This window comes from Lygodium microphyllum, chromosome 22, assembly GCF_053477565.2.
Source record: "Lygodium microphyllum isolate KBCC chromosome 22, Lygodium_microphyllum_v1.1.10, whole genome shotgun sequence".
Taxonomy (NCBI): domain Eukaryota; kingdom Viridiplantae; phylum Streptophyta; class Polypodiopsida; order Schizaeales; family Lygodiaceae; genus Lygodium; species Lygodium microphyllum.
In genome coordinates this window covers 74,548,841-74,574,177 of record NC_141156.1, presented here as the reverse complement: position 1 = coordinate 74,574,177, position 25,337 = coordinate 74,548,841, and the positions used below count along the sequence as shown (strand labels likewise).

General features: G+C 46.0%; 1 protein-coding gene across 6 annotated transcripts in view; it reads right to left on the bottom strand.

Annotated features, from left to right (window-relative positions):
• LOC148017293 (uncharacterized protein At4g15545-like) overlaps positions 1 to 25,337 on the bottom strand; it is a 158,575-nt gene that overhangs the window by 18,790 nt on the left and 114,448 nt on the right. For all 6 annotated transcript variants that reach the window (XM_087662692.1, XM_087662693.1, XM_087662690.1 and 3 more), the window contains 2 exons: positions 4,492 to 4,675; positions 4,303 to 4,381 (listed from right to left, as the gene is read on the bottom strand). In XM_087662692.1, the coding sequence (XP_087518818.1) occupies positions 4,303 to 4,381; positions 4,492 to 4,675 (263 nt within the window). The remainder of the gene's footprint in view (positions 1 to 4,302; positions 4,382 to 4,491; positions 4,676 to 25,337) is intronic.

Genomic DNA, 25,337 nt, shown 5'->3' with positions numbered 1-25,337 from the left:
GCAGGACTCCTAAAGCTGGACTCCTAGATTGTTGGAGGAGACTTCAACAACTTGGAGGCCTTAGGACCAACAGGGCAGAGGCAGAAACTACCTGGGGAGGAGGAGAAGGCATGGGAGGTCTTCCTACTAGCAGTAGAAGCACGCGATGCTTGGAGAGACCCAACTTTCCAAAGGGGGGAGAGGTCGCTGGACTTCTCTTGGGGATACAGGCGGCTAGGCGGTGGAGTGGTTGGATTGCTTCTATGTGGGAGAGTGGGGATGCTCTCACGAAGGCCAGATAGGGCAGTTGGTTGGCACCACTTTGTCCGCCGATCACTACCCGGTTCTCTTGACACTTGATCCCCCAGGATCTGCCCTAGACACACTTTGTCCAATCACTGCCCAGTTCTCTTGACACTTGATCCCCCAACATCTGCCCTAGACACACGATCCTCTCAGATTCCTGACTCGATCTACAGGAGGGAGAAAGTGAAGAGACAAACTGAGCATATTTGGACTAGGGAGTAGGGCATGAGGGATCGGATCGTAGAGGAGGTTGCAAAGGTCCTAGCCGAGTCGAGCAGCATTTGCCAAGAGGTAGTTCTACAAGCCAAGTAGCAAAGTTGGAAGGAGGAGAGAGCACTCCGGCGGGACCTAGCAGCCACGTAGAAATTACTACAAGAGGCACCAAGGGATCCCATCCTCCACGCATAGGAGGTGCGCGCACGAGCAACCATCGCCGGCCTAGAGAACAGGCATCTTAACAGCCTTTTGGGCGTGGAAGGGGGATACGATATGCGGGGAGTTTTTCCAGGTGCATTAGCCTTGCACCTCAGGTGAGCATATATGCAGCCTTCAGGATCAGTATGGGAGGATCCGCTCTAGCCTAAACGACGTGATGGAGATTTCCATTGACTACTACAGACGCCTTTTCCAGCAGGAGACAATCTCAACTAGAGGACAACGATATAGAGAGCAGGTCTGGGATCACATCCTGTCCCTCGTCACAGAGGAGATGGGATGCTCCCTCCTAGACCCCTTGACAAAAAAGGAACTAGAGGAGGCTTTCCATACACAGGACAGGCAGAAATGCCCGAGAGAGGATGGCCTCTCTAAGGCCTTCTTCACTACCTACTGGGAGGTGGTGAAGAAACCCTTACTGCTAACCTTCTAGGAGATTTACACTTCCGGATGGATGCCAAGGAGTCTATTGGTCCTATCAGTCTCCTCCCCAAAGGGGGAGACCATTTGGAGCTATCCTAGTGGAGACCGATCACCCTGTTGTGAGTGGCCTATAAGGCACTGGCAAAGATGATTGGTAGGCGACTCGGCCCTGTGCTTCCAGACATCATTCATGACACAGAGGCAGGCTTTGTCTAGGATAGGAGCATCCTAGACAATGTCTTCACCTTCTTTGAGGCGACAGTGGGCCTAGCACAGTGGTCAGGGATTGACTATACTACTCCTGGACTTCGAGAAAGCCTATGACAGGGTGGACTAGGAATTCTTAGAGGGCACCATGGTGAGGTTGGGCTTCCTCCAAGGCATGGATCCACAAGGTCTCTGTACTTTACAGATGAACTACCATGGTGAGGTTGGGCTTCCTCCAGGCATGGATCCACGAGATCTCCGTACTTTACAGATCAACTACCAGCAGGGTTCTCATAGGTGGCAAGCGAGGGGAGGAGTTTTGGCTGGAGAGATTGGTCCGCCAGGCTGCCCCCTGGCCCCGTATATGTTCCTACTCTTTGCAAAGGCGATGTCTCACTTCCTCAGGTCACGTGTGAGCGGGTTACATGGCCTCTGAATTCCAGTAAGAGAGAAGACGGAGCTATTAGACTCACAGTATGCAAATGATACAACACTTTACATAGAGGACGATGAGTTGATGCTGGAGAGAGTGAGACTAGCTCTTGAGGTGTTCTCTACTGCAGCGGGAGTAAAAATCAACTGGCGAAAGTCGGTTGGTTTCCTTACAGACTTGGACTCTAGCACGGAGTGGGGCGTCCACTTGGGATTCAGATGGGTGTCCAAAGGGAAGACTGTCCATTACCTAGGGTTCTAGGTGGGACTCAACATCACTCCCGCCCAACAATTTCTTCCAGTCCTTGACTCTATTCGGAGAAAGCTGACCTATTGGAGTACTGCTCGCCTTTCCCTAGTGGGCCGATCCCTGGTGGTTAACCAGGTCCTCCTAGCGACGGCTTGGTACATCGCCTCGTGTTGGTGCTTCTCCTCGTCCTGTGTAGTTCAGCGTCGCCGCCTAGTGCGGAACTTCCTCTCAGCTGCGTCAGACAATTCCAGGGACTCTCGGGCCAAGGTGGCGTGGGCGACCATCATTCGGCATTGGTCAGAGGGAGGGCTTGGGATCATCAACCCAGAGTATCAAAGTCTGGTCCTTTTGGGCAAGCTAGTAGTCCGGGGTCTCACACCAGGAGGGCAGACCTGGAAGGTCCTATTGCAGAAGGGTCTCTAGGAGTGTAGACCAAGGCTTGGCAGTGATTGGAGGCCGTCCTTGAGATGGATCTTCACAATGGCCCAAATCACGCCCCCCAAATCCCCCTTCCTACGAAGCCTACTTCGTGTGTGGCAGGGCCTTCATAAGTCCCTAATTCAAAGCCCCCCAGGCTGCTACCAGGAGGAGATAGACCGCCAGTCGGTGATTGGGAATCCCCAGGTCACAGATCGGGATGGGGAATAGATTGGCGAGTGCCTCCACATCTAGTGGGCTGGTTGGGAGGCCGGCCCGGCTCGTACCATCAGGACATGGCGGGAGGTGTATAAGATGGTGAACGAGGAGGTGTTGCAATGAGCATCAGGTTGCTAGAGAGGAGTTAAGTTGAGGAGGACGGAGATTGACGGAGCAATACCTCAGGAGTGGCATGCCCCCTCCAATACGAGAGCCGGTAGAGCCTAGGGAGGTATGGACCGCTAGGTTTTCACCAACAAGTATCCCCCTATAGGTGGCAGATAGAGTGGGTAGCGCCCCACATGGGACTTTCTTCACCGTGCAGCAGGGGGGCGTCTGGCCCTTGAGAGAGGGCAGCAGGATGAGGGGACAGCTGCCCTTTCATATGGAGGAGGATTTGGGTGGTTGGCCTTCAAAGGAAGACATGGTGGCTGAACCCTTATGTTTTTGGGAGGAGCTCCAGGAGTGGCGCCTCTGGATTTTGGAGGGTAGGCCACTTGATGAGCTAGAGTGGGATCCGGGAGAGTGCCTATGGCCGGCCATTGCGGTCGGCAAGAAGCCACCAAGGTTCCTAGAGTACACAGCCAGGATTGGCAGACACGTACTGATACAAGAGGGCGTGGATTGGGCACCGTCGCGTAGCAGATACTGGGCAGAGCACAGCATCACGGATGCTTTTCAACAGACCTTCTGGCGCCGCCTATGGGATAGCTGGAGGCCGAGGAGAGTATCATATTTCTTATGGATGGTGGCACATGGAGGCTTGGTGGTGGGGAGTTAGTTAGTCGAAATGCAGAAGGATAGAGGTTGTAAACGCTGCACACAGCAGCTTCTAGAAACTCCAAAGCACTACCTTTGGTCGTGTGAGGTGGTACAGCTCATGTGGAGAGGAGCATGCCACATCCTCCGCTATATAGCACCCAGCCTTGGATGTATCTCTTGGGGAGCTTTCTACTGGCAGACAGTCAGCCAAGGCCGTCACCTTCTGTATGAGGCTGGGATGCAGGACACAATATTCATTATTGAGGTTGGGTCATGAGCTATGGTCGGTTTGGAGGCTCTACCCATCTGCGAGGTACTACAGCCCACAGCAAACCATTCTGAGATATGGGAGATTGTGGGGAGTCTTACTGGATGGCATATCTGGAAGGCACATTGTCAGGAGGTTTTTGGCAGGGAGAGACTTTCAGTACAGGTGACTTTAGCAGAGCTCTGGATCTCCATCATCCACTCCCTCCCCGGCAGATGGGACCAGGTGTAGGGCGAGTCTCGAGCTCATCAGGAGCTCTGTTTTCATTTCATGTGCACTTGGGGCAGCCAATACCTATTTTTCGTGATGCAAGCAGGCAGCCCGAGATGGCGATACACTCCCCCTCCATGGCTTCTTGCCCCCATCCCCCCTAGACCGCCCTGAGAGGCTTGTATACTTGATATATCTGTGACTCTGCATCAGCTCCAGATAGTCTGTTGAGCATGAGCACTTCTTTGTATTCAGGTTTTTTCTGAAGTAATATAATTAGCCACACTTTATTTGCAAAAAAAAAAAAAAGCATCAAGCATTGGATTACTCATGTAAAGTAATGATCAGAAATTTTAATATAATGTCAAATCTTCTAACATGTATCAAATCTCACCTCTCTTGATTGTCGATGTGCATTTAACTCTTTGATGTTTGATAAAAAAGCGCTAAATTGCTGATATGATAAACGGTTCCTGTTTGATTGCAAGAAGCAAAGAGAATACTAGGTGATTGTTAATTTGTTAGTACTAGAAGAAAATTCCTGTCTTGTATTTTGCTGTTTACTAAGTTGGTGATATCAAACCTAGCTTGCCGGAAAAACTCCTTTCCATCAACTCGAGGTGTTTGGTCTGAAAGGGGAACAGCACTAGATTGGAGTCCTGTCCTTTGTGAAGGTGGTGATCGAGGAACCCTTACATCATTTCCTGATATAGACCGTCTAAATCCTGATGAACTGCCTTTACTGGTAGATGGTGTTATCGGTAGACCTTCAATCCACCCAAGAAAAAGAGAAACTCAATTAACAAAGACTTGCATGCTTTATATGCTTCCATGTGCCATGCATGCACCCTATCTACTAACGTTTTTCCAGAAAAACTATTGTTACTATTACCTGAACGTGCAAAGTGAAGAGCTGGCAATGTGCAGCTACATATAAAAAATGAAAAATAAATTCCATGCATCAAACCTATCTGCTGAAATTGATTACAATATGTAGGTGTTGGTGCATCCGATTGCTTAGGAAGGTGGTCCTTATCAATCCATTGCATTCCCCATAATAATGTTTTAAAAAATGATCCAGCCTTCATATTTAGGGATTTAAACATAATATCGCATGGGTGATGACAGAATCCATACATAAACAAACTTGAAGCTACACCATTGTAAAGGAAGAACCAGATCACAAAAAAGAAAATCAATTAGGAAACATAAATTGTAAATTTTGTCCCATGAACTAATGTTCTATTAATAACCACCTCAATCAGATATACTAAGGTCGGAATAAAATACAACCCTTGGAAATGACAAAAGAGATCCAGCAAGAGATTCATCTTTGAGCCATTTGCTCACAAAAGAACTTTTGTATTTTTCAGAGAAAAGAATGATTCTGTTAATAAATCTCCTTGTGAAATATTGTCCCTAGGCAAATTACAGACTTCCAAAACAATAACTATGCAACAAAGGGGAAATCAATTACAAGGCCTGAGTGAATAACTAATCGGGAGGTCTACAGTGCCAAACCATGTTTGGCTGACAATAAAAGCAACTGCCACTATCCTAGGTCCTGAAAATAGCATATTTCCTCCTCACAGTCTCCAAACTCACTAAACAGCTTCTAATACAAGAGTCGTGTGAAAAGCCAATCAGGTGGATGGTAGTGCCAAAACATGTGTGAGTACATATGGAAGAAAGTGGCTAAAATCCATAGAGCAAGAAAGGTATCCCTCATGTGCTCCAAGTTTCCTTACATCCTCTCCCATGTGGAAGAGTATGGATGTGCTCACAGTGTGACTGCTCAATGGCATGATGGCATCTCAATGTTGAAATTCACCGGGCTATAAAACTGGCAATCAGCTTCCATATATGCAGTGGCATGCAGTCCATTCTATCTAAGAGAGTCTAGAGTAGGAATAATGCCCAATTATTGACCATCAATGAGAAATGAAAAATTTCCTTGAGTGCCCTCATAACCACAAGTTGGAGCTTTATTTGTGACCCAAGACACAATTTCCTGAGTCACTATCATAATGCCATATGTACCACAAAAAAACAATCCACGAGTTATTTTCCAAACCTCCTGAGCTGTGGGGCAATCTCAAAGGCAATGCCTCATTGTCTCCTCTGCCCCACAACGCCTAGAATAGCCAATTGAAATCTTGCATGTTTGACTCAACCCCTATGTTGTGCAACAGCCATAGGAAGCATAAAGTCTTCCTAGGCTTGAGATTTTCATCCACTCTCCTCCAGCAGAAGTTCAATTCGAAAGGCGAAGAAATGCCCTGTCTGTTGTCAGCAGCTGAGTCAATCAAATTCTGGTCAGATAAATCCTTGTCCCCAACCTGGTGGTAAAGTAACTTGAAAAGGAAATGTCAAGAGGTTTGCAAGAGGCCACTGTGAACAGGGTGCTGCAAACCCACTCTCATAGGTCCCAGTGTAGCCTCAGAAGGAGCCTCCTGTGATAAGTGCAATATCCCCAGCCCTCTATCGAAAATATGACTTGGTTGGGATATATGCGGCATCTTTCATTGCATTAAGCAATGACTCTAATCCTCTATCAAGAGCATCTTGTATACTGTATCTGATCTGGGTCTTCCTTTGAAAGCATGCCATCCTCCTCCACCTTGTTAACATAAAGACCCAACCTCTACTAGTGACTATAATTCTAGACTATGTAGTCTATCCCTGGATTAAAAAAAGTTGCCAGATTCCCAAGATTGTAAGAAGGCCTCAAGGATTGGACTCTCGTAATCTGAATTGCCATGGTCTCTCCCATCTGCATTTAAGAATATGAATGATCTACATCCAAATGGATGTGTAGCCACACTACATCTTGTAGTCTGGATGTGGCAAGTAATGATGCTACCATAGAGCTCCCATCTATGACAATGTCCTATGATCCACTCTATCTAAGAAAAATAAAAATTGGGGACAAGTCTAAACAGATGATCTGATATATGAGAGGTTATGTATAAGGCCCCCCCCACAATGTAAGCCTCCCTCCGCATGACACCCCCTTCCCATTTATTTAAAACGGAAAAAAAGAAAAACCGTGAGAAAGCAAAGAAAAGGGAAGAAAAACACAGACCAATGGCCTGAACGGCTGCAAGGTGCCTTTTCCTTCCCCTCTCCCCTCTTTGTTGCCACACCCCTGTCCCTTCCTTGTGTGTGTGTGTGTCTCTCTCTCTCCCCCCACAAAAAAAAAAAAACACTCAAAATATAGGCAGACCCCTTCAGCTGGGGTGTAGAGAGAGAGAGAGAGAGAGAGTGCTTTATTAACATTTACAAGAGGCCAAAATGACAAAACAATTACAACCAAAAAACTGTGGAATAAAGTAGTGAATGTACATGAAGATTAAAAGAAGAATCAAAAACTATATAGTCAAACTACAGTGATATCAGAGCAACGTCTGTGATTTCTGCAATTTTCAGGGTTTCCCTACTCCCCTTAACAAATTCTTTCACAATCCCCCTTGCCATCGCTGCATTAAATATATTCAGAACTTGTCTCACAATGTTAGATCGCAGAGCATAGAAGACTGCGTTACCGGCATGACAGTATTCAATGCATAACTATTGTATTCACAGTTCCATGTACGACTACTGCATTCACAGTCACATCAGATTTTACACTAAGTGTATACTATTGCATTCACTGAATCAGCAGGTTCTACACTGTATCCACAGGTATGTTCCAAGTTTCAGCACTCAGAAGCATTGCATCCCAGGTTGTTTATATTTCTGCATTTACTGCATTTTCAAGCAATATCCTTAACAGGTCTCCTTTAGTGCAGGCATCCCATGTCACATCCAGGCATCCAGAGCTCACAGCATTTGTCTCTCACAGCATACACAGTATTTCTCTCTCACTTCAGCATGACCAGTATTGCCTGCAGTCAATCACACCAGGTCTACAAACGTAATTTCAGACCAGTATTAACATTACATCAGACCATTAACGTCACTTCCATTGCACATCAGACCAGCATCACATGCCGCCTCAGGGCTGTCTATTCCCCACCCCTGAACTGTGGATGGAAAAGGACCTCACCTAGGATTCCTGCCTGCTGCCTGCTGCCTGCATGTCGCCTAGGGTTTCTGGATGCTGCCTGCACACCGTCCGTCTGCAGCCCCATCAGTTTACTGTCCTGCGTGCCCAGTTCATATCACTCTCCTGCCAGTTCAGCCTGCCTGAGGCCCCTGCACCTGTTTGCCCTCTGCCTGCACTGTGTTCCGTACTGCACACAGGCTCTGTCTCCTGCCGGGCCTTTCGACAGCATCAATAGAGCCAGCTGACATTTGTCAGTACCACCAGAGACAGCGCCTGCCTGCGACCACACCCTGCTGTGTCTCACCTAACGTCTGTTGTACCCGTGCCCTTTCTGCATAGGGCCAGCCTGCATGAACCGACCACAGACATGCCACATGAGCTGTTGACAGCTCGTGCATCTGGATGGAAGGTTCAAAGATGGCTCTGATGCATCAGCCACCTGATGTTTTGGGTCTGGACATGGACCTGCAAGAAGCAGAACTGGAAGAAGAGATGGTGCCTTGCACCAACGAGATGGTTCTCTCTCCTGAGGATCAGCCTTCTGTCAAACACAGCAAGCATCTCCGTGACCAATTTCCTACTATCCCTGAGGCTCCCAACCCAAGTGCCCCACAACATTCCTACACCCAGGTGGCTTCACCCTTGCAGGATTCACAAGAACCAAATTCGGAATAGCTGCTTGAGTTTGCCAATTTCTGATTGGAGGAGTATGTCGAGCACAATCATAGAGCCATTCGTATCTGTGAGGAGGAGAGTTTGGATACTCAAGTGTTACCTATCATCACTCGGATCCATCAGTGGTTGACATCTTTTCTTCAGGTTGACTATGTGGATGAGATTTTTGCTTGTCCGCATGGTTTCTATGAGGCTGTGCTCGGTTCTCCTTCCACACGAGGTTTTCTTCTCACCCAGCAAACCACTTTTTCTTTGAGAAATAGTTTGTGCACATTGTTTTGTGGCGCCCCATGGCAGACTTTCAATGATTGCTCAAGCAAGCATGTCCAATATAGGTGGAAGTTGAGCGCTGCCCAGCAGTTTTCTAGGTCCTTCTTAAGGATGCTATCACTACATTGGGTCGTGTGTTGGTGCCCCCCAGTCTGAACGAAGCCAACAAGAATCGTCTGCGCATGCTATGGGACATAGCCAGAAAGAGGCCTAACTAGTTGCACCTCAATTGCAATGGTATGAGGCCTCTTGTGTTGGTGCCCCCCAGTCTGAACGAAGCCGACAAAAATCGTTTGTGCATGCTATGGGACATAGCGAAAAAGAGGCCTAACTGGTTGCGCCTCAATTGCAATGGTATAAGGCCTCTTTGGTTTCAGCTCAAGTGGGATACTTTTGTTGGCCATTGTTTCTCCCAAGGTCAATTGGGTCACTTTGCAAAGCAGAATGACCAAACTGCAAAAGTACTATGGTAGACCAGCCAGTGGATAAAGATCAAAGTGCACCTCCTATTCTCCTGGATTGTTCCACCTAGCTAGGCTAAGGCCAAGCAACTAGCTTCTCCGTCTCCCTCGGAAACACAAGGACTTGATGGAATGAAGGCAAAGTGAAGGAGGCCCCAGTTGTCATGAGGACATGTAGTTTTGCAAGCCTCACTTAATATATGGATTAATTTTTAATCACATGTTTAAGTAAATGTTACACATGTGAGGTGCAACTGAGTTTAGTACAAATAAATGAGCACGTTACCCAAGGAAATTAGCAAATGTCAAAGGCGAAAGTTGCAATTAGTTATGTTGCATAGATATTAGGTGGTATCTAGTGCCAATTATTGGTCTAAGTCATTTATTTGGCCATAAATGTCAATTGGTGACACTAGAGATGTGGCGTTTAATGGTAACATTGATCTAATGGTGAAAATGGCACAAGGACACTCGAAAGATGAATTGGCGTAGCCAATTTAATTATTGGTTGGTCACACTATTTTTTTGGATACTAAAATAATTATTATATTAATTTTCAATAATTTTAGATTGAAATTTATTATAATAATGTAGATAATGCTGAAATTTCAATTTAGAAGGCTGCCACTTGGCAAAACTTGCCCATGCAAGTTTGGAAAGCTAAATTGGGACTCAAGGGAGAAGGAAATCTCGTTTTTGCATTTTGGAGCTATTGCAAAGAGAGGTTATGCTCTACTGGCTGCTTTTGGGGCCATTTCTCAACCATTGGAGACCATGTTGGTGAAGATGGTTGCATATTCCTAACCAGGGAAAGGTGGTGATCACGACTAATATACTTTCTCCTGAAGATCACAGCCTCTAATGTTCCCTTTATTGTTGATGAACCCAATTGCAACTAGAAAACTAGGAGAGCAGCTCAATTTCACTAAATTCTCGCAAAACATCTTTGACTCTCTCTATAGCATTCTCTCTCTTTCTCTAGCCATTTTCCAACTTTTCTCCAAGTTTTACAGTAATCCAGCCATGGGAGGTGAAGATTAAGGGTGAATCTCTGCTTTAAGCCCTAATTTACATCTGAAATTAGAGTTTAGCATCTGCCTCGAGAAGCATGCCAGATATTGAAGACTCCAAGACTTGAATTATGCAAGGCTGAAGGTGATTTTCAGCTGAAATCAAGTGGAGGATTAGCCAGCCATCAAATTTGGGACATTTCTACTCTTCTTGAAGTGGGGGAAGGCCAATTGATTGCCCAAATGAAGGGGTAAATCAGATTGAAGATTGGTTGGGGTCACTTTGGAAAGTAAGGAAAGTTTGGACTGCAAAGGGGATTTGGAAAATCCCATTGTAAATTAGCTTCTACGTCAATAAAGCTAAAGAAATACCAAAAGGGGTGCCAGTTTTGGGGCCAACCTGGTGCCCATTGTCCAAAGATTAGTAGGTAAATTTTTATTTTCAGTTTTGCAATAAATACTTGGCACTGTAAATAAGTTCTAATCAAGGAATTACCACCCATCCACTGAAGGAAGGTTGGTTTCATGGTTCCATTGCCAGGATACCATCAAATCCTTTGAATTGTTGGGCCCGTGGCACTTGATTGCAACTTGGGATCATTGCAATCTTGCTAAAATTGCTCTCAACAATTAATTGGAGCAAGCATGTCTTCACACGGTAATTCAAGCTGTAATTTGTATACTTTCCACATGGAAACACTATCTTTTAGAGGCTGATTTCACAGTGCAAACAAACTATCAAACTTTGCACTACTTCTTAACTCAAACGAAGTTATCTCAGAAGCATATACAGTAAAATTCTTGTCTATGTTTCACTTTCAGATTGTGCATATAGATGGAAAAAAGAATATAGTGTTTGATGCACTGTCTCGTAAGCCTCAGTTATCGAGATTCACCATGGTTTATCACATTGAGTTGAATGCCATGAAGGATGAGTATGCTACTAATTTGAACTTTGGAAATGCATATGATCAGCTTTGCAATGGCCAAAGGCATGATCACTTTGTACTTCAAGAGGCCTTTCTCATGATGCATGGACAACTATGTGTCACAAAGTAATTAAGGATCAAGGTGATGATTGAGAGTCGTGCTCCTCCTTGTGCGGGTCATAGAGATATTTATGCCACACTTAAGGCAATTGAGTACTTCTTTTATTGGCCAACTTTGAGACATGATATTGAGTACTTTGTCAATACATGCATGGTATGCCAGATACTCAAGTATGATAGGCAAAAGATGTTGGGTTTATTGTAGCCCTTGCCTATTCCTAATAGGCCTTGGCAAAGCATTGCTTTTGGATTTTATCTTTGAGCTTCCACGTACATCTACAAGGAATGATGGGATACGAACCATAATATACAGATTCAGTAAGCAGGCCCACTTCATTCTAGTAAGGAAAAAGATAAAGGTTGATCATACGGCACATCTTTTTATGAAACATGTATTCAAGTACCATGGTATGCCAAAGTTGATCATTAGTGATCATGACCCATGGATAACAAGTTTGTTTTGGAAAGGATTGTTTGAGAATATAGACATAACATTGAAATTCTCTTCATCCTTTCATCCACAAACTGATGGTCAGTCTGAGGAGGCCAACTCCACATTTTTAGATCTTTTGAAGTGCTATGTATCAGACCACAAAGTGCAGTAGGAACAATATTTGCCATTGGTTGAGTTTGGACAACAACACATATCATGATGCCATTGATGTTTCAGCCATGGTTTATGCTATACTACGGTTTAGTTTTGTCAAATTAATTAAGCTCATGATTAATGGACCATCACTTCATAATCTGACAATGTTTTTGAGATTCTTTGTAAGTCTTATGTTACGTTATGTTGGTTGGTAATTTTCAGCATGTATTGGGCATATAGAATGGTTGAACAATAGTGTGCAATGTTGTGTTGACTAGGATGTGTTGTGAGAAATTCTAGTGCAGTACTTTGCTTTTGATACATCTCGCAGTGCGAACAGAGATGATTGCAAGGATTTTAACAAGAAGGGCTATCTTGAGAGTATGTATTTCACTTAACATATAGATTAATTCTTAAACACACATTTAAATAAATGTTGTGCATGTGAGATGCAACTAAGATTAGTGCAAATAAATGAGCCCAAGACCCGAGGGAATCAACGGATGTTAAAGCCAAAAGTTGTAGTTAATTATGTCACACAGATACTAGGTGGTATCTAGTGCAACTCCAGTTGGCAAGTCTGTATATAGTGTACCAACAATGTATCATACCCTATTAGAGATATTGGGGAGATTGTGCTCATAACCATTGATGGCTCTATTCTCCGCCTACAGGATGCTTTGTTTGTGCCACGTATAAAGAAAAATTTGCTCTCTATTTCTTCTTTGGCACGTTGTGGATTGCAAGTCACCTTTGATGATGACAAATGCATGGTAAGAGATAAGGAACACATGACCTTGGTCCTAAGTGACACTTTATGTTATGGGTTATATGAGCTGGATGCTCTTTCAATTGATAAGTCAGCGTACTTAGCATCCACTCTTACTCCTGCTTGGATACAAGCGGAGTTATGGCATGCTCGCATGGGACATGTGAACTATGGTAGCTTGATGCTCTTACAACGTACATAGATGCTAGATGGATTACCTCTTTTGGAGAGACCTCCTAAGCAATTATGCGAAGGATGTATTTTGGGAAAAATGCATCGATTTTCGTTTCCCCGTGATGTTGCTTTTAAAGCCACAACCAAGTTACAGTTAGTGCACTTAGATATATGTGTCCCTTTGCAGACAAAGTTATTGGGTGGATGTTACTATTTTGTGACTTTTATTAATGACTTTACTCACTTCTACTAGGTCTATTCTTTAGTGAAGTCAAAAGTGTATGATGCATTTTTGGCTTTTATAGCACTTGTTGAGAATCAATCTGGCTGTAAAATAAAGATTCTGTATTCTGACTGAGGGGGTAAATATGTGTCCTCTATGCTGAATTCCTTTTTGAAGTAGAAGGGCATTGTTCATCAATTCACTACTACTTATACTCCAAAGCAGAATGGGGTTGCTGAGAGGAAGAATCGGTCACTCATGGAGATGGCCAAATGTATGCTGAAAGCAAAGAGTTTGCCACACAGTTTTTGGATGGAAACCGTAATGTGTGCTTGCCATGTTTTGAACAGATGCCCTACCAAAGCATTAAACAATGTTACACCTTTTGAGACTTGGAACAACCAGAAACCTTCTGTTGGGCACTTTCGTACCTTTGGGTGTCTTGCATATGCACACATTCCTCAGGTACTTGGAAAAAAGTTGGATAACAAGGCTGTCAAATGCATTTTTGTAGGATATAGTAGTGAGAGAAAAGGCTACAGACTCTATGATCCTGTCTCTAAAAAGGCATTTGTTAGTAGGGATGTACTCTTTGATGAAAAATCAGAATTATCCCTTGCTGGTTTTGACACATATCAGGCTGCCCGTGATGTATTTGAAGGGTTGCTGCCCATTTCATTTGGTAATTTAGCTGGAGTTTCAGCAAGTAAACATAATGTTCAGCTAGCTACTCCATTGGAAAATGCAGGAAATCAGCAATTGGCTGATCTAAATACTCAAAAAAGTGTGCTTGTGCACAGTCAGGAGGCAAGACAAATGCCTAGATGGTATTTACAGACTATGAAAGATAGTCATTTGGATGCACCCATGGCTGGTCGTACTATTAGAAGGCAAGCTCGTATGCATGATACTACACATACCATGGAGTTTGTTATGGAAACAAGTACATTTGATGATGAGGAGCCTGAATGTTTTGAGGATGCACAATGTAGTGTGCATTGGATGGCAGCAATGCAAGCTGAATTTGATTCTATCATTAAGAATCAAACATGGGATTTAGTGTCTTTGCCCATTGGGAAGAAAGCCATTGAAACAAAATGGGTCTACAAGCTGAAAAGGAATGCAGATGGATCCATTGACAAATATCATGAAGAAGTATATATACAGTAGCCCATTGGTTTTGCAGTTGAGGGATCCGAACACTTGGCTTGCAAGCTGAAAAAGGCTTTATATGGCTTAAACAAGCTCCTAGAGCTTGGTATGCAAAATTGAAACTTCTTTACTCAGCCAAGGGTTTATAAACAGCTCATCTGAGTCCACCCTTTATATATGTAAAGAAGGGGGATCCATGATGATCATTTGTCTATATGTTGATGACCTTTTGCTTACAGGGACATATGCTGATCAGATTTCAGCCAAGGATTTATAAATAGCTCATCTGAGTCCACCCTTTATATATGTAAAGAAGGGGGATCCATGATGATCATTTGTCTATATGTTGATGACCTTTTGCTTACAGGGACATGTGCTGATCAGATTTCAGCATTTAAACAAAATTTGGAGCAAACTTTTAAGATGTCAAACTTGGAATCTTTGCATTATTACTTGGGCATTCAGTTCATACATGATGATGCTAGAGGTATTGGTTTATCACAGTCAAGATACATTGGTAAACTTCTTGAGAGCTTTGACTTATAGGATTGCAAGCCATTCTGTACACCAATGGAACCTTGACTAAAGTTGTCATTACATGATGACAATGATTTGTTTGATATACACACATATGCTCCAACAGTTGGATGTCTTACTTACCTCTGCAACACTAGGTCGAACATACAGTTTGCAGTTTCAGCCCTGAGCAAATATATGCATCAGCCACACATGTCATATTGGCAAGCTGTTAAGCGTGTCTTTCGTTACTTGCAAGATACTAGATCTCTTGAATTGCTTTATGCCAAGGGGGGACCACTGAATTTACATACTTACAGTGATTCTAATTGGGCTGGTGATTATGATTCACGTCACTCCACTAGTGGCAATTGTTTCTTTCTTGGCTCATCTTGAATATCTTGGCTTAGCAAGAAACAATCCATTGTTGCCACATCGTCATGTGAAGCTGAATACAAGGCACCTTTCACTACCACAGTTGAATGTGTATGGATTAGACACTCGCTAGTTGATCTGGATGTATCTGTTATAGAGCCTAATCCTTTGTTCACTGTCAGTCAAAGTGCCACTGCAGTGGCACGGAACCCAGTGTTTCATGCATGCATGAAACAGATTGAGATACATTATCACTTTGTTAGAGAGAGGCTACATGCTAGAGATATCAGCCTTGTCTTTTGTTCTACCACTAATAATGTAGCAAACATCTCCACCAAAGCTCTTGCTCACAAATTTGATCTCCTTTGGTGGCAGATGACCCTTATATTTTGATCACTCTTCACTCCAAGGGGGGTTGTTGGGTTTCACTCACGCCTACACTCACAGAGGAGTGTCGGTGATCAGTAGATCACTGGGGGGCACTTTTTACTCTCCGTACGAGACGTTTTTTCCCCAGACTTATTCTCATTTTTCGTATGTGCTTATGTTACACATTTACGGGCACTTATCATGTTGTATACACTTTTGGGTGTAAACACCTCTTACAACCCTAAGGTTTAAGAGTTGTACTTTGTAATTTCACATTACACTCTTTCAATCTATTGCATTGGGTGTCGTGCTTCACTCTTCATACTGCCTACTGCACTCTCAATTGAACTTTGATCCTCTCAACCTCTCACAGGTTCCAATAGTGGAGGCCCTTCATAAGGCTTTAAAATATGGATATGAAAAGCATTGTGAATTCTTCAATGCTCTGGAGGTTGTAACATGTGACAAACATCATTAATCTTTTCAATGACTTGAAATGGCCCATTATTCCTTGCTACGAGCTTAGTAACTTGGGTTAAAGGCTTATTAGAGCTTCTTAGACGAGCTTTATCAAATTTCAACCACACCCAATGTCCTTGTAAAATCAATTGCATTCAATGCTTTTTTTTTTGCAAGTAAAATGTGGCTGATTATATTACTCAAAAAAACTGATTACAACAAAGTGCTCATGCTCAACAGACTAACTAGAGCTGATGCAAAGTCACCAATACATCATGTATACAAGCCTCTCAAGGCAGTCTAGGGGGGATGGGGGCAAGAAGCCATTGCGGGGGGAGGGGGATATATCGCCAAATGGGGCTGCCTGCGTGCATCACAAAGAACAGGCCCTGGCCGCCCCATGTATGCATGAAGTGACCACGGAGCTCCTGGTCGGGGGGGCAAGCCACTCCGGAGGTATTGCTGCGTCTCTCTCTCTTCTCTTCAACTCCACTCCTCTCGTGCACCCTAATACTCGCTGCAACACCTCCTCGTCCGCCATCATGTACACCTGGTGCGCAGATCGGTCGCAGATAGCTCACGTGGTGAATCCCGGAAGGTCCCCAAGAACAAAGTACTCTACCTTTTTGCACAAAAACCCATGTAAAAGCATGGACGACAAGAGATAAGAGACAAATTGGGTTCAATCTCCCCCATGCCTTGTGTGAGCGCTTCACAAAGCATGTATTTTATGTATATTTCCAATCTTCATGCTCAATAATAGCCCAATTACAAAAATATGACAAGCTTTTTAGCTTTTGAGTTTGCTTTCTACAAAAATAGGAAAATAAAGCTAATGGACGGTGCCCATAGAGTCTGGCACGCCCAATCTCAATGTCCAAATAGAAATAACATATCCAGGCGCATAAGCGCATACAAAATAATAATAAATAATCGATGTCTCAATAGACATAACAAAATATAGGCGTGGCGCCTATCAAAATCTAGTCCAAGAGTCGAAAATCCGCTAGACTCCAATGCTTTCATCCGCCACTGCTGCTATCTCTACACATCAACTGAAGCATTCATAATCGTTAGTAAAATAATACAATTAAACCGACAAAAGTGAATACCTAGCAGTCTTCAGCTACATAAATAAATCAACTAGTTAGAAATAAATCCTAACCTTAATTTATTACGAGTGCGCACTCTAAACTCATAAACGTTTATTAATTTAATATGCATTTTGCGGAATCACCCATGTACACACTAAATTAATGAAACGCCCGAAAAGGACAGGCGTCCCCATCAACTTCTCGCACAAAGAGGATGCACAAAGAATCCTCTTTGTGTATGAGCCCCGGTCATCTAAGTTTACGGAATCCACCGTAAAACCTCACGGAATCCACCGTGGAATATGCCTCCTGGCATCAACACCTCCCGCCATGTCCTGATGGAACGAGCCGGGCCGGCCTCCCACCCAGCCCACTGGATGTGGGGGCACTCACCTATCTGTGCCCCTTCCCTATCTTTGACCTGGAGGTTCCAGATCACCGGGTGACGGTCTATTTCCTCCTGATAACCTGGGGGGCTCTGGATTAGGGCCTTACAGAGGCCCTGCCACACGCGGAGTAGGCTTCGTAGGAAAGGTGATCTAGGGGGGCTGATCTGGGCTGAAGTGAAGATCCATCTCAGGGACGGCTTCCACTCACCGCCAAGCCTGGGCTTACAGTCCTGAAGGCCCTCCTGTAGTAAGACCTTCCAGGTCTGCCCGCCTAATGTGAAACCGCGGACAACTAGCTTGCCCAAGAGGGCCATACTCTGATATTCTGGGTCTATGATCCCAAGCCCTCCCTCTGATCGATGTCGTATAATGGTCGCCCACGCCACCTTGGCCCTAGAGTCCCTGAAGCCATCAAACCCAGACCAAAGGAAATTCCGCACTAGGCGACGAAGCTGCCCTACGCACGATGAGGAGAAGCACCAACACGAGGCGATGTACCAGGCCGTCGCTAGGAGGACCTGGTTAACCACCACGGCTCAACCGGCTAGTGAGAGGCAAACCGTGCTCTAGTCGGTTAATTTTCTCCGCATAGAATCTAGAACACGAAGAAACTGCTGAGCAGGAGTGATGTCAAGTCCCACTTGGAACCCTAGGTATCGGATGGTTTGCCCTCTACTTACCCATCTAAATCCCAAGTAGACGCCCCACTCCGTGCTGGAGTCCGGGTCTGTGAGGAAACCAACAAACTTTCGCTAGTTGATTTTCGCACCCGCTGCAACACAGAACACATCAAGAGCCACCCTCGTTCTCTCCAGCATCACCTCATCGTCCTCTATATAGAGGCCTGTGTCATCTGCGTACTCTGTCTAACAATTCAGTCTCCTCTCTCACTGGAAGTCGGAGGCAGCGTAGTCCGCTCACATGTGACTTGAGGAAGTGAGACATCGCCTTTGCGAAGACTAGAAACAGGTATGGGGCCAGGGGACAACCCTGTCGGACCGATCTCTCCAACCGGAACTCCTCCCCTCGCCTTCTGCCTATGAGAACCCTGCTGGTGGCTCATCTGTACAGGCTGGAGACCCCGCAAATCCAAGCATGGGGAAATCCCAACTTCACCATGGTACCCTCTAGGAAATCCCAGTCCACCCTGTCATAAGCTTTCTCGAAGTCCAAGAGTAGTAGTGCCAGTCTCTGCCCACTATGTTGAGCCCACTCTGTCGCCTCAAAGAATGTAAATACTTGGTCTAGGATGCTCCTATCCTAGACAAAGCCTATCTGTGTGTCATGAATGATATCTGGAAACACATGGCATAATCGTCTACCAATCATCTTTGCCAGAGCCTTATAGGCCACTGACAATAAGGTGATCGGTCTCCACTGGGATAGCTCCAACCAGTCTCCCCCTTTGGGGAGAAGACTGATAAGGCCTGCCGAGAGCCTCCTTGGCATCTATTGTGAGGTGAAGATCTCTTGGAAAGCCCTCAGTAGGGGGTCCTTCACCACCTCCCAATAGGTAGTAAAGAAAGCCTTAGAGAGGCCATCCTCCCTCGGGCATTTTTGCCCATCCTATGTATGGAAAGCCTCCTCTAGTTCCTTCTCTGTGAAGGGGGCTAGGAGGGCGTGTCCTATCTCCTCTGTGACGAGGGACGAAGTGTGATCCCATACCTGCTGTCTGCATCTCTGTCCTCTAGTTGAAGCTGTCTCCTGCTGGAAGAGGCGCGTGTAATAGTCGGTGGCAATCTCCATCACCTAATCAGGGCTAGAACGGGTCCTCCCATACTGATTCCTAAGGCTGCGTATCTGCTGGTGCACCTAGAAGAACTCCCTGCACATCATGTCCCCCTTCCGCGCCCAAAAGGCTGCTGAAGTGCGGAAAGAGAACTCCGAGCACCTGTCCTCTAGGCCAGTAATGGCTGCACGCGCGCGCACCTCCTGTGAGTGGAGGGTGGGGTTCCCTGGTGCCTCCTGCAATAATCTCTGCGTGGCTGCAAGGTCCCGCCGGAGTGCTCTCTCCTCCTCCCAGCACTGCTGCCTGGCCTGTAGGACTGCCTCTTGGCAAATTCTGCTTGACTCGGCTAGGACCTCTGCAACCTCCTCTGCTATCCTATCCCTCCTGGCCCACTCTCTAGTCCAAATCTGCTCCATCTATCTCGACACCTCCACCCTCCTATAGATCAAGTAAGGGATCCGACAGGATCGTGTATCTAGGGCTAATGCTGGGGGATCAAGTGCCAGAAGAGCCGAGCAGTGATCGAATAACATGGTACCTGCCAACTGCTCAATCTGGCCTCCACGAGAGCCTCCCCACTCTCCCACATAAAACCTGTCCAACTGCTCCAGCAAGGCTCCATCTAGCCGCCTGTATCCCCAGGAGAAGTCCAACGACCTCTCCCTCCTGTGGAAGGTAGGGTCTTTCCAGGCATCCCGTGCTCCGACTGTAAGCAAAAAGACCTCCCATGTCTCCTGCTTCTCCCAGCCATGCCCTGGTAGTTTCTTCCTCTGCCCTGCTAGTCCTCCAAAGCCTCCAGGTTGTTGAAATCTCCTCCAACAATCCAAGAGTCCACCTCTGAGAGTCCAACTGCAATCTCCACCCAGAACCTGCTGCATGCCCTAACCTCCGTAGGGGCAAAGACATTGAGGACTCTAATACACGAGTCCCCAATATCCAATCTGATCCATAGAACCCTTTCTGCCACTATCGTCCCATGGTCTTGTACAAAAGTGATGAGACTTAGGCCAATAGAGATGCATACGCCTCCGCTCCTGCTGTGGGCACCTATGGGTTGCTCCCAGTAAGTATGCGAGCTGCTCGGAAGTACCTTCCTAACCCACTGAGCCTGGGCAAGGGTGAGCTTGTGCTCCAGCAGAAGCAAGATGTCTATCCGTCCGGGAAGGGCAAACTACAACTCCTGTTGGACAATCAGCTTTCTCGAGCCACGTGCCCCACTGTAGTGGAGACTGTTCACATTCCAGGATACAAGATGTAAGCTCATGGGGAAACCTATGACTGACCAAACAAGCATCTGTTCGGTCTGGATGCTGTAGATAAGGAAGAGAGACTGTGAGGCATGCAAGTGCATTTCGCCACCGGACTGGATGGTGAGCTCCAATCCCCCATGGTGGCCCTCGGCCGGACCATAGGGGTGATAGATGCTCCAGGTGGTACTATCAATGCATCTATCAACCATGCTGAAAAACGCGACTCTATACACTGGTAGAAGCGGGCCGCCTGTGCCAAGGGCCACTTGATCACGTCCCTCGGTGCTCTCCACTGTGGGGGGGCTCGAAAGATAATGCTTAAATGCGGGATGTCGGCGCCAGCCCACCAGTTAATGTCCATCATGCAACCTGGCCATTGTTGTGCGAACAGTGCTAATCCTTCATCTTCCATCCACTGGGAGATGTGATCCGCCACCTGACTCTTCAACTCCTCAATCTGTGTAGTCGTCCACTCCTCTAAGTAAGATGATTGAAGAAAAAAGACGTAGTTTGGTCCATCCAGTGGTGCTAATAGGTGGACCTTGCCTCTCCTTGACTTACGAACCACAAAGATCCCCATCTCTAGAGGTAGTGGAAACTCTCCGCGCTCCACAACTCGCAGGTAGGACCATGGGCCACTGCGGAAAAACTCTTGTGGCAGCAGTTGTGCCTGTCTCAGAAAGTATGGCAAGTAGCAGGGACAGATGAGCTGATGGCTGTGTGGACGGGGAGAGACTACTGGTGTGCAGAGGAGGTAGGTGTGTGTGGCTCGTCATCTCCTGTGGGAGGAGGGGGGGTGGGTCTGGGGGGGCTCACCTGACTTGGGTGCAGATCAGGGAGGGTGCTCGGTAGGGGGGTGATGGGGGTGAAGAGGATCGAGATATGGTGGGATGGCTGGAGATGCATGGCGGGTAGGGAGGGGGGGAGAGGGGTGTGGGCCCTGGCAAGGGGGGAATGTGGACCAAGGTCAGTGGAGGGAGAGGGGACATGGGATGTGGGGGTGGGTGGGTGAGGGGCCTGTGGGAACTCAAGCGAGGAAGTCTATGGCGCATGTGGAGAAAGGGGGGGGGGGGGGGGGTGCGATCCTATCGGGTGGGGCAGACAGGGGGGATTGGAGAGTGCTCTGCCAAGAGAGGGCTGCTCGCCCGCCATCACCCTACTACGAGGCTGGGTTTGAGGGGCTGGCTATGCCCCCCCTTGCCATCTCCCTCTCTGTCGCCTTTGGACCCGTATGAAACCGTCAGGGTCCACCTGCGGACCTGTGGGTGGAGCCGCCTTGGCTCCGAAACGTGTACAAACTATTGCCTGATGCCCAAAATCGTGGCAGCGTAAGCACTGCTCTGGTTGCCCAGTTACAATGACTTGCTGCCTAAAGGAGTGCCCGCTTACCTCAATCTCTAGGAACTATGGGATATTCTTGACCTCTTTCATTGCCACCCGTATCTTTGGAACCCCTACAGCTGTTACTGCATCCACGAAGGACACGGGAAGGACAATGCCGAAGAGCCGCCCAAAGTCTTCCACCAACTGGCGGTACTCAATCGCCAGACCGGGGAAAAGAAGGGTGACCGGGTGCCGAAGAAACCTGTTGTGGAGTGCAAACGCCTCCACAGTAAAGCCACTGTACCAAGGGACCATGTATATGACCCCCTTCGTGGATGCATATGGTGAACTGGCGAGTAGCTCGCGAGCTGCATCTGCCGAGCTAAGGCAGACCATGAAGATCCCTTGGCCCAATAGGACCGCCTCCATGATCTGCGCTATGCCAATGTGCAGTGTGGAGTGGAGTCAGTCCCGAAGCTGGGCCCTGGCTGGGGAATGTCCTACTACTTGACCATAAATCGTTGTTTCCATTAGCTGCTCCTCAGAGAGGACTACGCGCAATGTGTTCGACTGGGGGGTACTCGGTGAGTACGCCGGCGTCTCACCATAGGTTTCCATTGAGCATCCCTTCTGGGAGAACCTACCTATCGCGCTGCTGTGCTACTAGATGGAGAGTTGCTACAGGGGGAGGGAGAAACTGGAGGAGGAAGGGGGGAGGGGGGGGTGTCGATGGCGAAGGGGGGAGGGGGGTTTCTGTTTTCGATGGCGGTGGTATTGCAGCCTGATAGCAAGCCAGGCCTCCTGGCAAGTCAGCACTCGGAAGACGGGGAGTTGGGAGGGGGGAATAAAGATAGGCAGGGGGGCACGGTGGACACAGGAGGCACGCAGGGAGCTGGCGACAGGCCCTGGCGGGGCGAGAGAGATGGACGCTGGTGGCTGTCGATTGCGAGGGAGGGAGTCGATGACGCTAGCGCACGACAAAGCGACAGGACAGGGGTGGGCCGGGGCGCAACGAACAAGCGGGCGGGGTACGACGAAAGGCGAGCGGGGCACAGCGGCGTAATGGGCAGGAGCGGTGCCTTCAATGCTTATCTACTACTTTCTTTTGTTTTTTGTGAGATCTTTAGATAGCTCGTCTAACTTGGACGAAGGCTATATCCATATCACACACGATTTTATCAGCATGAAATATGTCCTTGGTTTTGAGGATAGATAATAAGAGTGGCTTTCCATATATGATCTCAAATGGTGCTTTACCTGTAGAAGTATAAACTATATTGTTATAGGCATATTCTACCAAAGGCAAATACTTTTTCCATTGTTAATTGGCTTCATGGCAATAGCACTTTAGTATATTCAATATTTTGAGATTGGCTATCTCACTTTAACCATCTATTTGATGGATGATAACAAGAAGAAAAGGTAAGCCTTGTACCCAAATTTTCAAAAAGAGCTCACCAAAAGAGACTACTAATTCATGGATCTCTATCGCCCACAATGGATTGTGGTAACGTGTCATGAGGACATGTATTTTTGAAATCTCACTTAACATGTGGATTAATTTTCAATCACATGGTTAAGTACATAATGCACATATGAGGTGTAACTCGGATTAGAGTAAATTTACAAGCTCGAGACCCAAGGAAATCATGGGATGTCAAAGGCAAAAGTTGCTATAAGTTTTGCCGCACAGGCACTTGGTGGTGTTTGGTGCCAGTTGTTGACCTAGGTCATTCATTTGGCCATAAGTGTCAATTGGTGACACTAGAGAAGTGACATTTAATAGTACCTAACGTCAATCTGATGGTCAAAGATGGCGCAAAGACACTCGGGAATGGAAGATGCCTAGCCAATTTAATTATTAGCCAGCCAAATTATTTTTCTGGGCACTGAACTAATTATTAGATTAATTTTCAGTATTTAAAGACTGAAAATTAATATTTAATTATGGATAATGCTGGAAAAACCATTTGAGAAGGTCGCCACTTGTCAAAAATGCTTGTGCAAGACTGAAAAATGTCTTTAGAGGCTGGAGAGAGGCATTTTTAGTGTATTCAACTTACAAGAGAAAGGGAGGAGAGACTATTGGTCTAATTTGCAGCCATTTCAGAATCTTCTGAGACAGCCAAAGCCAAGAGAAGACCAATCAATAACAGGAAATAGCATCTACAAGCTATTGAGATAGGGCAACAGCAGTAAATGAAAAATTTTCTTCAATTCTTCGCAAAGAAACTCTGAATTTTCTCTCTCTACAGCTTTCTTTCTCATCTCCCACCATTTCACAATCTTGCTCCGAAGATCTCAGCATTTGGATCCTTGGAGATTAAGAAATTGCAAATTTCTCTACTATAAGCTCTAATTTACAGTAGAAATTAGGGTCTAGAAGTAGCCTCAGAAAGCATGCCGAAAATTGGAAGCTCTAAGACTTGGATTTTCCTGGGCTGAAGGTGATTTTCGGCTAAATTCAGGTGAAGGACTTGCCAGCCATTGAATTTGGGGCATTTCCATCATCCATGAAGTGGATGAAGGCCAATTAAGTGCCAGAATCAAGGGGCAAATCAGATTAAAGACTTGCCGGTCACTTTGGACAACAAGGGGAGTTTGGATTGCGAAGGGGATTGGAAGAATCCCATTCTAAATCAACTTTTTCTTCAATAAAGCTAAAGAAATACCAAAAGGGGCATCAATTTTGGGGCCAATCAGGTGTGTATTGTCCAAGATCAGTAAGTAAATTTGTATTTTCAAATTTGCATTAATTGTTTGCTGCTGTAATCAATTCGTAATCAAGGATTTACCACCCATCCACGAAAGGAAGGCTGGTTTCATGGTTCCATTGCCGGAATACCATCAAATCCTTTGAATTGGTGGGCTCCTAGTACTTGATTGCAACTTGGGACTATTGCATTATTGCTAAAATTGTTCTCAGCAGTGAATTACAGCAAGCATGTCTTCACATGGTGATACGGGATCAAGTGAAGAGGATGCATCACTCCTTAGTCAATCATGTGGTGAAAGGGGAAATGCAATGACTGCTGATGGGCATGGTTCTCAGTATGGAAAGAATGCTGAAAATGTGGGAAATGACCAAAATGTTGGCACTTCAATGCATAAAGAGGCTGATGACCAGCAAGGGGCTGAAGAATTTGATGATAGCTTCAAGGATCGAATGCATACAGCAGCAAATCTTTTTACTGAATTGGCAAAGGATCCCCGGTGTACTCGATTCTTGAATGACCCAAAGAAGAACAGCAAAGGCGAAGAGAATAAGACACCTTCTACAACTTCGGGACAGCCACAAGAAGTGAAGGAAATGCCTAAGCCTTCTTTAGAAGAGTCCAAAACGCTTAATGAGCACAAACACTGGTATCCATGGAGCAGCAAGTGCAAATGCATGGCCAACTTGGTAGTGCCAATCCATGGGAACATGGGCAGCAAGGCAATTATACACATGCAAGCATGGGACAGCAAGGATACTTTGGTTGTGATACTATTTTTCATGCTATGG